Below are 14,761 nucleotides of genomic sequence, written 5' to 3'. Positions count from 1 at the left end.
GTCCCGTCTCACTCTGCAATGCCAATACATACACATCATACACTCTAAAGCAATCTAGGTTCTGATTTTGGCAATGAGTACAGCATTGCTCAGTACCTTGAATAAACCATTTGTAAAGAATTTTGCCAACTTCCTTTTGGAACTTTGTTGTATAGTATACATTGACTACCACTTACTAGTCCATCAACATTTTCCTGTGTTCACCATTTTGGAGTTTGGCTCACACTTCTGTTTTCTCTTTTAAGTTACCTACTTTTTAAAAATGCCTTCTGCCCTTTGCTGTTTGTTAGAAATCTAGAATTCAAAGGATGGCCTTTATACTATACCTGGATCTGTCCTGCAACTTACAGTACTCTACAGATTACAGAGTCCCGGCCTGGCCTAGCCTATCCACGTAACTCACAGGAAGCAGTACTGGAGAGAACACTTATTTGGGATCTGAAAATCTACGTGTGAGTCAGTAGCTGATAACCATGGGTCGTCAGGTCCCATTTCTGATCCTGTGTTCACTCAGCAGAACCCAGTGTCAGGGTTTGCTGTTTTCCAGGATTTTTACTCCCAGGCTAATTTGGTACTTTTCCCCATCACCCTCCGTTCTACTCTTCTACTGAGGGTTTAATGTTAGGTGTTTGGGAGCCTGGACTCTCATTTCCAGGGACAATTTATTTTTCCTTTTAATTTTAACTATCAGAGTTGGCATGATACTGGTTATTTGACATTTCCAGAAGTTCTTCTTACATCCATGTACCTGATAATAATTCAAATAACACCTTTTACAAACAAACCTAAACGACAACAAAATTGTCTTAGTTGCTACCCTTTTAAGAGTGAAAAGGACATGATTGATTTTCTTTTCTTGTCTTATTTCTTTTTAGGTTTTGAATGAAGAATGTGATCAGAACTGGTACAAGGCAGAACTCAACGGGAAAGATGGCTTCATTCCCAAGAATTACATAGAAATGAAACCACATCCGTAAGTTGGGCTCTACTGTCTCCCAAGGGTCATACCTGCCTACTTGTTTCCAGTAATGTTTTTAAAATTGAGGTCATTGCGATGCATGTCATACTTTTAATTCAGTCTTCCCAGGGAATTAACAAAGCATATTGATTTTGCATGTTCATGTTATTAATAATAGTAAATAATAATAATAGAACAGTCAATAACAGTATATGTTTCAGATAAATAGTAGTTACTAGTGATCTTTAAATAATGAAACAATTGTTTCTTTAAAACATTAATTATATACTATTGCATAATAATATTGTATATGTTTTAGATTAATAGCTATCAGTGATCTTCAAGTAATAAAACAGGAGTTATGCAGGTCCATAATTCTTTTTCTATGAAACCCTTGCAGCCAGATGTTTCATAATTCTGCATTTTTTTTTTTTTTTTTTGAGTTTTAGAAAGGGTACTTATCACATAGTTTTATATTGATATGTTTGATTTTCCTGTGGGACCATATCTTAATGATCTTTGTATCCCCAGAGCACAATGCTTGGCATATAATGGGTTCTCAGTAAATGTTTATTGTACTCACTGCTCTTATTCTCCACTTAGTGTTCCCATTTCAGAGAAAACAAAATGCTCTCCTACTCCAAGCTGCTGAGAGCAGTGAACTTTTCTCTTCCTTTTCTTTTCCTTCTTTTTCTAGAGCCCCTCCTTTCATATTGATATGTGAGACAGTGGGACCCTGGGAACCCTTACAGATCACTGTCTTCCCACCCTCACCGTCACCTCTTTCATTGGCCCTGCTCCTACCCCTGAAGCAGTCTTTTCATGCCTAATATGTCAGGAGGAACTGAGGCTTTCAGTGCTCAGACTAGAATGCCATTGAGACGCAAAGAAATTCTGTCTACTTGGGTTAATACAAGTGATGAGACTTTTAGATGACTTGACCCACCTTGGGTACCAGCCCATTTGTCCCTCTCCCCCATTGTTATTATTACAATATGTACTTGTCATTTCTCTTCCCTCAAATACTAGAGCAAGATATTAACCACACGTTATCTCACACAGAGCCTATGTCATCTTCCACAGAACCTACATCATCATACACAGAGCCTGCATCATCATACACAGAACCTACATCATCATACACAGAGCCTGCATCATCATACACAGAGCCTGCATCATCTTCCACAGAGCCTGCATCATCATACACAGAGTTTACATATCATACACAGAGTTTACATCATCATACACAGAGCCTGCATCATCATACACAGAGCCTGCGTCATCTTACACAGAGTTTACATCATAGAACTCGAAGTGACCTTCAAGATTGTCTAGTTTATTCCTCTTTGTCCTACAGGTTAGGAACGCCTCTAGTATTTTTATTTCAATGCCAATAATTAATATAGTTCTCATTATAAAAGACTCACAGTGTGGAAAACTATAGAGCAATATATGAGTTTCTCCCCATACACATACCCCTTTCTGAGGTAATGACCACTAGCAATTAAATGTGTGCCAAATGCTACCTTATAAACCGAATCTGTTCTAAAAAGATGATTCACTTTCTATAAAACGAAACAATCCAGGAGCTTCACCATCAAGCTGTTTGTTGGTTCACGCCTTGGTCAATAAACTCTTACACAGTTCTTATTATGTGGCAGAGACTGCTAGGTGCAGGGAAGTTCGGTGCTATAGTTAAATTATGGTATGATAAAATTTCCATGTAGTTAATATGAAGCTCTGTGAGAGATCACATCCAGGAAGCCTTAGCCTGGAGAGAAGGCGGGGATACCCTGCAGTGGGTAATGGGAAGATATCTATAGAGATGTTTCTATAACGAAGGAACTGTGAGGTACTCAGAGAAACTTCTTTTTACTTCAGGAAGAACCAGACACCTTATAATGGCTCAATAAAAGTTTCATTGAATGATTTACAAGGTGAAAGCCAGCCTAATTTTTTATAAACTTTTTTTCTAGTTTTTGTTTGGAACTTGTACTGTCTTATATCTTTGTAACTACAGGAGTTTGGTCTCTCACCCCTCCCCCCCAATTTATTGCTTTAGATTACCTGGAAAATTCATGTCGTCGTCTTTTATACTCTTGGGAAGTGTGCTGAGCACATCTTTGAGTTCTTGTAGCCACTTAGTGTCAGTATTTTTGGGGGGCTGTGCAGGCTTTTCAGGACAGCGTCATGGAATGCACTCTTCGGGGAGGTGCTGCGGGGTGGTAGCTCCTGGGAGGGGAGGGCTCCTTGGATCCCAGTGCATTCTGCCTCCCTCGGTCCATGGGAGCCAAGTAATATGTGCACATCTATTCCTTTGGTCCAGCCTCAAAATAGATCAGGGGCTGGCTGAACTTCTGTAAAAGGCAGATAATAAATACTGTAGGCTTTGTGGGCCACATGCAATCTCTGCCATGACACACATTTGTCTTCTTTTTAATTTTTTAAACCAACCCTTTAAATTTTTTAAAAACAGTCCTAGATTGTGGGCCATACAAAGACTGGGCAGATTTAGGCCAAGGGCTGTGATTTGCTGACTCCAGCACCAAATGCAATGATAACAAAACCAATTTAAGTTCCTTTTCATTTTCATATTTTCAGACTGAAAGGGAACTCAGCAGAACATCATACTGTAATTTTTGTATTAAATAAAATGCCTGTGGCTGTAAATCCTTATTTTCCTTTGGATTGTTTCAGGTGACAGAGGCATTACAAATCTGACTATTAAGAGAATACAGGAACCCTGGCCAGTGTGGCTCAGTTGGTTGGGTGATTGCTCATGCACCGAAAGGTTGTCAGTTGGATTCCCAGTCAGGGCACATGCCCGGGGAGCAGGCTTGAACCCAGATCCCCAGTAGGGGGGCTTGCAAGAGGCAACCAATCGATGTTCTACTCTCACATCGATGTTTCTCCTTTTTTTAAAAAATATATCTTTATTGATTTTAGAGAGAGGGAGGGAAAGGGGGAGAAAGAGCTAGAAACATCAATGATGAGAGATTCCTCATTGATTGGCTGCCTCCTGCATGCCCTCAACTGGCTATTGAGCCTGTAACCCGGGCATGTGCCCTGACCAGGAATTGAACCTCGATCTCCTGGATCCTAGGTCGATGCTTAATCACTGAGCCATGCCCGGCCAGGCTCGATGATGATTCTCTCTTCCCTCTCCCTTCCCCTCTCTCTCTCAAAATTAATTTTCTTTTTAAAAGAAAGAAAATATAGGAAAGGCTACCTTCCTTGGAAAGTAGTGGTTACTGACCTGATTGGCTGGTTAGCCTTTTAGGGAGAGTCACTCTCATGCCTGGTTCCCCACTATAAAGAACTTCGAATAATTGATCAGGAAGTATCCAGTACTGGTGCTCTTCACAGACTCTGGCTGAAAATCCACTACAAGCTCTGAGTGAATTGCTAAAAAAGACCATGACCTTGTACCTATGTGGTAGTTGGTCTTATAGGCATGTTTCATGTCACGGGACTGCTCTGTGGCTGGATACCCATAAGTACAGTTAATGTTGGTTTCATAGCTATGGGAGAGCACAGAGTACCAGGTCTCTCCTCCTCTCTTCCCTCTCTTCCTCTTCCTTACCCCACCCCCAAAACCTTTAGCTTTTGTTAGGCAGAGGGAAGTTTAAAATGGAGTAGGACCTAATATAACATTTGAGTTAACAAATTAAACACAGACTACAAAATGATTGTTGGCATTAGTGTTGCAAGATGAGTTGTAGATACTGGGGGTGGATCCAACTATGTGCTTTCACATTAAATGCATATGGGTGGGAGCCTATGGGATGTAAAGAATTAAATTGCAAAATAAGCAGCCTCCTCCCATTAGCTTTCTCCTTTGCTATTTGTATTGTAGTATAAACACATCTTTCTAAAGATTTTAAAAATTTTGACCATAGCCATGTAGTTACACATAAATATCACCATTAAAAGAGGCTAATCAAATTTATAAGCAGTATTAAATGCTGTGAAAACTTAGGGTGATAGTATTTAAATGGTGTAACTCAGAGTGAAGCGTTCCTCATATAGTGTGATGGCCCTTACGCTGTGGGACATCCTTGGGGGGAGGGGTACGCGCACACATGCTTATTAAAAATGGGAGTAGATACAAAAGAAATATTTACCTAATAAAGTCTCCAACTAATTTTCTATTTTTCAATCTGGGTGCTTTTAACGGGTGTGTTTACTTTGCAAAAATTCCAATTAGTGTAATTTATTTCACTGCCATTTTTGTTTTTTAATTGAAAATAAAATTGAGTTAATTTTCAACTGGGGGCAAGAAACCCCTGCAGCCTTATCTATCTATCTGTGCACCATAAGGGAAGGTTCTAAAAACATACAAATAGAACTGCCAGCAGTTTCGACCTCTGGGGAGTTTGAGGGAGGAGTCTTGCTTTTTATTTTTACTTCATGCACATCTAGGGTATTTTAATTTATATTTATTACTTATATTTTAAAAAGCAGGAAAGGAAAGAAAATGCCTGCGTGCTGGGAAGCTCTTGGGGGTTTAGGAGGAAAGAGCGTGGTTGTCGAGTAACTTCACCCCACCCCAGGGGATGCCTGTGCGTGCGAGTCCATTATAAACTTGAAAGCACCAGAGATGAAAATAGAAAATATTTAAATGGTCTCAGGACTGTTAGCTCTCCTTCCATAACTGGAGATCCTTCTATTTTATTAATATGTGATTTTTCTTGTGTGGCCTGACTTCCAGGCACTGGAGGACTTACCCTCAAGTTATTTGTAGAAGCAGGAAGATAGATAGTACCAGCTCCTGGCAGCTTAGCATTAGAGGAGCGAAATGAGAAAGACACAAGTAGGTAGGTTTAGGAATGTTTAAAGGTTACTAATGGAATCTTCTGAATGTATCCATCCTAGCAACTCAGGTATCTCTGTTTGGATTTTAGTATAGTGTATTCTTTTAGAGACCTCTTGCCAATGCAGTTGCTTATAGTAAGATAGATATATAACTTAGGTTAATGGACTACTTGGTATCTTTGTTACTATAGTTTGTATATTTAATGAATGTTAGTTACCATGTAAGGAGTTTAAGAATCAGATGGGTCTTTATTAGCTCTAAGAAACATGGTTGCTTTTTAAAAAATACTCATAACAATACATTAAAGACAATGTTGAAAAGAGAACATTGTTTTCACAGTTCATCCATCCTAATTAGTATGATTTTTATGTGAAATACTTAGGCAGCTGTGACTTTAAGCTTTTTAAGAGTGTTCTCTTCCTCCTGGTAAGCCACAGGCCAGTTGCTCCCAGTTTTCCATGAATTCACCCTTTTTCTTGTGGCCAAGGTGAATTAGCATTGGGCTCAGAAGAATCTAACTTGCTTCAAATGAAAAATCGAATTTTGCAACTAGCTGCCTATGCACATGGTATATTATGATGATGTTCCTGATGGCTCCTAAAAGCTAAACTTAAGCAGGGACAGCAGAAACTGGCTTTGAGAGGAATGCCAACCTTAGTTACTAACGGAGGCTGCCCTCTCAGCCTGACCTCTTCCCTTTGCGCTGTTATAAGAAGTAGCCTTGTCTCCAGCTTCTGGGCCTTCCAGCTTTCCTACCCCCATTTCGCATTGTAGCAAAGCTGCAACCTTATCAGATGGCTGCAAGAAGGAGCCTGTCTCCGCATCTGTGGTTCAAATCAGTAGGCCTGGGCTTTCCCCCTTACCTTGTAATGAGTCAGTAGGGAGCCCAATGGGCTTTGGCCCCGGAGGCCCATTTTTAAGTGTCTACCTCAGTAGAAAGAGTGCTTTCTGGAGAGGGGGGTAGGATGAAGTCGTTTGAAGGGAGATGGTCCATCTCTCAAAGGAGGACCTGACTGAACTGCGTGATTGGGCATGTTGAGACTGAAGGGTGAAGAGGGAGGCCCTTCCCCTGGGAGGGAGTGTTCTGTTACTCACATTTCGGAGGCTGCATATCCCGTTTCTTTCTGGGGAAGCAGATGTTGACTGGCTTGCCTTCCTTCCTTAGGTGGTTTTTTGGCAAAATCCCCAGAGCCAAGGCAGAAGAAATGCTTAGCAAACAGCGGCATGACGGGGCCTTCCTCATCCGAGAGAGTGAGAGTGCTCCTGGGGATTTCTCCCTCTCTGTCAAGTAAGTATTTCCTGCTTTGGTTGCCTGGATCCTTGTCTCCAGCTGATCTAAGTTGTGAAGCCATAGGCCTGGTGACACACACCAAAGGTTGCAAGCTGATAGGGGTTTAGCCTAAACAGTATTTTACAAATCAGAAGATTTTACATTAAAATCCTAATTTCTGGCCCCTCTTAAAATTTGTTCTAGCAGCACTGGGTTTAGGTTCCCCATGGAAGCAGTCTGGTTGCTGAGCTGCAGCAGCACTTCGGACAGCACATGCTTGCCAGTTTTCCCTAATCCCCACCACTCCTTAATGATCCATACACACAGCTCTCTCCTCACCCCGTGCCCTTCCCTCTGGGATTCTTGCAGCTCTCTTCAACAGCTGGCTGATGGCCATGTCACCTGCCTTTGCAAGCCTACACCAGGTATCTAGCTTAAATCTGCCAGCACCACCTAGGCCTCTGACATTAATTTAGTCACCACAAGGGTTTGGGTTTTTTTACTTAACCCCATGGTAAATTTAAATGTGGAAGGGAGCTGGTGAACAGGGACTAGGAAAGGCAGGAATTTTATCACCCTGGGAATCACAGAGAATATAAATAGGAACTTAGAAGATTCTAAGCAGATCAGCCCCCCATTTGCAACATAAAGATATTGAATCAAATTGTCCTTTCCTTTTGATTCAGTCTTTTTCTAGTTAATAATATGGTATCACAGGAACCCCTCCCCTAGGAATCTTACAAATGAGTTAGTTCATCATTTATATGACAAAGAAGTGATTAGTTTTAAATTGATTTTTTTTTAGAAGCATCTTTTGTTTGTTTTTAAATTGATTTTAGAGGGAGGGAGGGAGGTGGGGGGGAGAGAGAGAAAGAAAGAGAAACATGGATCTGCTGTTCTACCCATCCATGCATTCATTGGTTGGTTCTTGTATGTGCCCTGACCAGGGATCAAACCCACAACCTTGCCCTATCAGGATAGTGCTCTACCAACTGAGCTACCTGGCCAGGGCTAAAATTGATTTTTTAATGAAGGCTATAAGAATTTATTTGTCATTTAAAAATGATGTAAATATTTTTTTTCAGTTTCAAAAATTAACTGAATATCTTGTTTCATTTTAAGACCAAATATGTGGTTAAAGTGTAGGTTTTTTGAAATTTAAATTTAGATTCCTTTTTCCCTCAGTGAAGATGAGGTGGTTTCAGGTAGTATTTGCAATACCTTACAGATATGTTTCCAGCAGTTTTTAGTCCCAACATGAAAAAGTCATACTGGATTTAAGTTTTTCTCTTCTAACAATGGCTTTTTTTATTTTTAGTAGACTTTATTTTTTAGAGAGCGGTTTTAGGTTCACAGCAAAAGTGAGTGGAAGGTACAGAGATTTCCCCTACACCCCCACACGCCCACATGCTTTTAGTGCTTGATTAACCGGATGCAAATGAGGGTCTGGTAAAGAGCACCTTGAGATGGAAGTATCCGTGTGCTTCTTATTAACTTGTGTCTCATCATCTGCTTCCCTTGTATTTTAAACCGGCGAGTGTAAATCAAACAGTACGGAGCGAGGCATACAAGCAGTCAGTCCTCCTGCTTCACCATGGCAGGTAGCGTTGGCCTGGGGGCCTTGTCTGAGTATCACTAATCACTGCGCACTGTCGCTGCCAGGAGGCTCCCACGCCACTCCCTTATATCAAATAAGAAGCTTAAAGAATTATGCATTTATTGTTTTAGAAATGAGATTTTAAACCAATGTCATTAACCATCTGAATCAACACAAACACCTTCGCAAAGGAGGTTCAAGGATCCAGTCTCAGAGATGGTTCTCTAGTTCCAAGGTGGTGTGAGTCTGTGCTGGGAAACACTTCGTCCTCTCAGAAGCCGGTTCCCTGCACCGTGGGAGTGGACTTCTGTGGAGCTAGAGTGGCGCTGAACATGTCCTTCCTCATAAAGCTCTTTCCCCATCTGTCTCTTTTCCCCCTTGAAGTAGCAGTACTGCAGGTCCTTTCATTATAATATTGATGCGACGTGGTAGGAATTTATCTCTTGCTTATACCAATTCACCTGTGGTAGATCAGTTCTGTTACAAGTCGTTTAGCTTAAAGTAGCAGAACCTGTGGACCATCTTCAAGTGAGGACTTACTGTACTGTCTAAGCACTTGGCATCTCAGTCAGTGGCTTCCTGGGAGCTCAGTGCTGCCACCTGCTGGTTGGTTTTTTTAGAAGTGTTTCTTTTCTTTAGCTTGAAGCTGCAGGTTCCCAAGGAGACTAGTTCCATTCATTTAACAAATCTTGCTAGGGTGCCTTTTGAGGGCTGGGCACTGGTCTGGACACCAAGGACTCAGCAGTGAGGAAGGCAGGCAGAGCCTTCGTTGAGTTGATGTGCCGTGAGAGTGGGCCATCCTGCTCAGTCAGGCTCTTGCTGATTCTTGGGCCACTGTAAAAGGGGAGCATTTACCTTTGACTAGGTGATAGGGAAGCCTTTTCCATGTGGGGGTGCCTGGGCCTCTTTACTTATTGTCCCAGTATATTCTCTTGTTCTGAGACCCTTTCCCCATGAGAACTGAAATCCCTGAATAGAACACATGCCTTTACCCAGGTACAGGAGAACTGCTGAAAGTATGTTCAATTTCTCCTCTTTAATCTTTTTTTTCACTTGAAAATGTAATTAAGTCACACTCCTTGCCTTAAATAGGCTCTATTTCTTTCATTTGGTACCATGTGGGGCACACCATAGGTTAGGACTTTTTTTTTTCATTTACAAATGTCTTCAGAGTTAGACTGATGGACAGGGTTTCCTGTCTGGTGAGGATTCTTCGTGTTGTCACTGGTAGTCATCAGTCCTAATGGAGGGGTCTCGGAGGAGCTCAGTGATCATCCTAAACCTCCAGCCAGGAGTTGTGCTGTGCTACAGTCCTGGGCCCCTTGGGCTGTGAGGATGTGACCGCCTCGGTGGGCAGGTGGGCCTGGGGGGCAGCCAGGACTGAGCCCCTAACCTGGTCTCCTGTGTATCCCTGCCCCTCCCCAGGTTTGGAAATGACGTGCAGCACTTCAAGGTGCTCCGAGACGGAGCCGGAAAGTACTTTCTCTGGGTGGTGAAGTTCAGTTCTTTGAATGAGCTGGTAGATTATCACAGGTCCACGTCCGTCTCCAGAAATCAGCAGATATTCCTCCGGGACATAGAACAGGTGCCACAGGTAAGCCTCGTAAGAAAAGTGGGATCCTTTTTAGCAAGGAAAACAGCTCCTGAGGCAAGCAGGTGCCTCTTCAAAGGACTGCTTCTGGGGCTTCTACACTCATTATTCAAAATGTTATCCTTAATTCATGCTAAAGATTTGGATCTGAAATGAAACAGTTTTGCCTTTTCCAGAGGCTGCTCCTCTGAGTCAGTGTGTTGCTAGTTGACCACCTGCATCTCTAGGAAGGAGGGTCTTTAACACACACTCCAGTATTATTTTTTCCCTGGAAGCAAATTATGAGGAGAGTCATACTTGTGAGGGAGTGAGGCCCACGCTCGCTCCTGTGTTCCTAGTCTTGGAATCCTGCTCGTATGCTCTGGTGAGCAGCACCTTGTTTTATTCCAGCTCTTGACTTTTTGACTCTCTAAAACCTTCAGGATTTTACAAGTGATAAAGTGGTAGGAACTGAAGCATTTTCAAATCCCGAGACTTTAAACAAAACCTGATGGCAGTTTCCGAAGTTCTTTCCCCTTAAAGCAGCACTTGCCACTCTCTGCTTAATAATATGGCTCAACTGGCCACCAAAGTGAGACCTGCCCCAGTCACTTATGACGCTGGTGAAAAATCACAGTCCCACAGAGAGCAGACTTAGGCCATGTAAGACTAAAGGGAGGGGGAGGAGAAGTGGGGTTCACTTCAGGAAATGTGGAAAAGACGGCTGCACCTGTCGCCTCGCTCAGGGCGCTATGTGTGTCTCTCCCTGCCCCCACAGCAGCCGACGTACGTGCAGGCGCTCTTTGACTTTGACCCCCAGGAGGACGGAGAGCTGGGGTTCCGCCGGGGAGACTTTATCCACGTCATGGATAACTCGGACCCCAACTGGTGGAAGGGGGCCTGCCATGGGCAGACCGGCATGTTTCCCCGCAATTACGTCACCCCTGTGAACCGGAATGTCTAGGAATCAAGAAGAGATTATTTAAAGAAAGTGAAAAATGCAGACACCTACAGAAGAATTAGACCCACAGCTGCCTCCGACAGCAGCCGTGCGGGAGCCCCGGACACCTGGCCGGGCGCCTGGCGACCCTCTCGCCTGGTTGGAACTTTGGGGGGTGGGAGGGGAGTTGGATATAACAATGCCAAAACTTACCTATAAATTAAGGAAAAGAGTTTTTATTACAAATTTTCACCGCTGCTCCTAGTCCTCTGTCCTTTCACCTTTTCTCTCCTGTCAGTGCATGACGTTTAATACCACATAAGCTCTAGCTGATACCAATAAAAGAAAAGAAACTGAGTGGGCTGGTATCTTCTCTATGCAGAAATGTCTTGTAGCCGGAACGACCGAAAGGACAGCCATTGCTGGGTTCTCCGTGGACTCGCGAGCACGGCGGGGAGCCCTTTCTCTGTAGCCCGCCAGAGGGCGAGGGCTAGTCAGGCTCTGCCCAGTTGCCCCCACCCGTGCATTCTGTCAAAGCTGGAAGTGGGGGTGGAAGGAAGGATGCCGCCCCTCATGACTCCCTTAGAAAGCTAAACTGAAAACCTGTGTCTCTCTCCCAAGTCGTTTTCCCTCCCAAATGGTGTCACCCAGCATGTTGTTTTCATGGTGCCTTTTCCTTATTTCAAGGGTTGCTTATGAAGGGTGTTTTCTCTTTGGTTTGTTTTACAATAAGTTAAAGACAGTCCAGAGCTCTTCGGCCCATTGGCCTCCTCCTCTGTGTAATACTTCTCCTTGGTGGGGAGGGAACAGGGTAGAGAAGGGGGTGAGCAGGAGGGGGGTGGGTCTGCTGCCTGTCCTGAGCAGGAGCTGCTGAGGTTCAGCATTAATACCTGTGAGCCCCCCCGGAGTAGAAGGGAAGCCCGCGTGTCTGGAATCTCTGCCCGGGGAGCAGTGTGACCAGCTGGCGGGGCAGGAGGACTGGCTGCAGCTTTGCCCGCACTGGACTGGGTCTGGCTGAAGGGGTCAGCGTCCTTGGCCTTGCCATCTCAGGTGTTGTATGCCCCCCGGAAACCCCCTGACTCAAACCCTGGAGCCAGCAAGTTTCGAACAAGGAAAGCCCGGGGAGTTTAAACTGTCTCGCTCTCCCTCTGCCAGGATGTACGGTGTTCCTGCACTGGGTAGAAATGAGTCTTCCCTTCCTCTGCCTGGCTCTGAAAACCAGGGTGTCTGTTCATGCCTTTTATCTTTTGTATCCCCACCTAACCTCCCAGGTGAGCCTTAGGGCAGCATTCAAGAAGCAGCTGGGTGGTTTTCATGTCTCCATTCACAGCGGGCTGTGTTTATAGCTGCTCCACCCCAGCCCCAAAAAGGAAATGTCTCCGTGAACAGGGAGAGCAGAGGGAAGACTGGAGATACAGGAAGCCCGAGTCCACTAAAGAGCTCTGTCCGTCTCCTGTCAGCTTCATGTCCCTCGGAGCCATGTGCCTGTGAACTCTCTCTCCACCCAGTCCCCTTCTCACAACACAACCAGGCCAGGAGTTGGCGACGGCCTTGGGTTCCAGAGCGGTCGTTGGAGTCTCCCTGGACTCTGGTTATGGAGTTGGACTCGGGGCCCAGGAGGCGGCTGCTCTTCTGGACAGAGACCTCGACCTCTCCTCCCTCCCTGACAGCTTCCCCTTTCCTCGCTGGTGATCAGGGGAGCTGGCATTCTACACCTGGACCACGTGATTGTTTGATTTTGGAGTTGGTGTATATCATGAAGCCTTGCTGAACTAAGTTTTGTGTGTATATATTTAAAAAGAAATCAGTGTTTAAATAAAAATACCTATGTACTTAACCTTTAACTGCGAATAGAATTTGGTAGGTAGTGATTAACTGTGAATAATAAACATACAATGACTTCTTCACTCTGGACCCTCTTTTCCCTTTGCCGTAAAACCTAAACACTGTCAGGCTTTAGGGAGTCGGGACTCACGTCCTTCTTTCCCACTCACCCAGCTCCTTGGGCACAAGGGGGAGTGATGCCCACCTTGGCTGTTACCAGAACGCTGGGGGAGCTTGTCCACAATGCAGATTTCCAGGCCCCGCCCTCATACACTCTGGGATTGGGGTTGAGGGCACAGCAGGCGTTCTTGGTGTTTCTGATGGAAACAGTAGACCACACTTTAGAAACTTTGTGAGAACAAAGAGCACAGCTGACCTGGCTCTTGTCCCCTCGCCCGCCTCCCCCTCGCCACCTCCCCCACACACACACACACTTGAGTGAAGGCCAGGACAAGATGACCTGTGCCGAAGCAGTTTCGATGTGCTAAGTTGCGAAAGCGTACTTGTCTGCTTTTAGGGTGAGCCTAGGCCGGTTCACCCCCACACAGCACTGGCTACAGAAGACCAAACAAGATTTGTTTAGAGAGTGAACAGAAAAGAAACGAAACCTGAGGAATTTCCACATGTATTCTTAGTCTAGTTCCTAACTAGAGCCCAGCACCCAGCCTCAGCTGCGACTGCCCAGCTCCGACAGGGGCATTTTCAGTTCCTCCTCTGCAGTGACCATGCGTGAGAAGGAACTCGCCCAGCACTGTCCTGCGGGGGGCTGCTGGTCACATGGTGATCCTAGGCCAGCTCCCATGGAGCTGAGCAGAAATATCCAGAATGGGGCCACTGAAGCAAAACAAGGCAGTGACTCAGCCTCGTGGAGGCTCTTTGCTCTTCTTTTTTTTTTTAAAAAAAATAAAAACTATATATATATATTTATATATTGATTTCAGAGAGAGGAAGGGAGAGGGAGAAAGAGAAACACCAATGATGAGTCATTGATGGGCTGAGTCATTGATTGGCTGCCTCCTGCACACCCCCTACTGGGGATGGAGCCCACAACCCAGGCATGTGCCCTGACCCAGAATCGAACCTCGATCTCCTGGATCCTAGGTCGATGCTCGTGCCCTGACCCAGAATCGAACCTCGATCTCCTGGATCCTAGGTCGATGCTCGTGCCCTGACCCAGAATTGAACCGCGATCTCCTGGATCCTAGGTCGATGCTCAACCACTGAGCTACGCCAGCCGGGCTCTTTGCTGTGTTTGACAAATGGCCTCAGAATTAATGGGACATTGCTGCTTTTGTGCAGTCTCTTTGGTTCCATATTTCTTGGTGATCATAACCCCCTCTGACCCCTGTTGTGTGATTCCTGGAAAGGTGTCTGGGTGGGGGCATTTGGGAAGACATCGTGGAATAGCTCAGCTGCATTTAATAACTAAAAGCTACAGGTGGTGAGTGGCCATGAGGCCTCCCCTTCCCTCTACAGAGTGGCTCTGCTGCAGCTGGAGCTTACGGCCCTCCTGACATTCCTCACACTTAGTGGCCTGGGCGTCTGTAACAGGCCCGTCTTCCAACATGACTGGAAGGATATGGTGACCGCCCCTCCCCAGTGCTCCAAGGCGATCTCTGCAGTGCCAGGGCCTCTAAGGTGGCTCGTTGGAAAGAGGGAGGTGGCGGGCATAAGTGGCCCACCTCTCCTGGATTTATCCCGTTGACCTGCTTATGGTAGGTGGTCTTCAAGGTAGAACGTTTTCCTTTCCCACGGTGCTTGGATAACTAAGGAAAATGAAAGTGGA

At 44.9% G+C, this 14,761-nt stretch overlaps 1 protein-coding gene across 1 annotated transcript in view; it reads left to right on the top strand.

Annotated features, from left to right (window-relative positions):
- The window catches only part of GRB2 (growth factor receptor bound protein 2), a 53,040-nt gene extending 39,982 nt beyond the window's left edge, over nt 1-13,058 (top strand). Inside the window, exons 2-5 of the mRNA XM_016212429.2 lie at nt 876-973; nt 6,940-7,062; nt 10,067-10,235; nt 10,990-13,058. Of these exons, the coding sequence (XP_016067915.1) occupies nt 876-973; nt 6,940-7,062; nt 10,067-10,235; nt 10,990-11,175 (576 nt within the window). The 3' untranslated portion in view covers nt 11,176-13,058. The remainder of the gene's footprint in view (nt 1-875; nt 974-6,939; nt 7,063-10,066; nt 10,236-10,989) is intronic.
- Nucleotides 13,059-14,761: the final 1,703 nt, after the last annotated feature.

This window comes from Miniopterus natalensis, chromosome 17 (assembly GCF_054644295.1).
Source record: "Miniopterus natalensis isolate mMinNat1 chromosome 17, mMinNat1.hap1, whole genome shotgun sequence".
NCBI lineage: Eukaryota > Metazoa > Chordata > Mammalia > Chiroptera > Miniopteridae > Miniopterus > Miniopterus natalensis.
The sequence above is the reverse complement of the archived record's forward strand: the minus strand, read 5'-3'. Positions and strand labels throughout refer to the sequence as shown.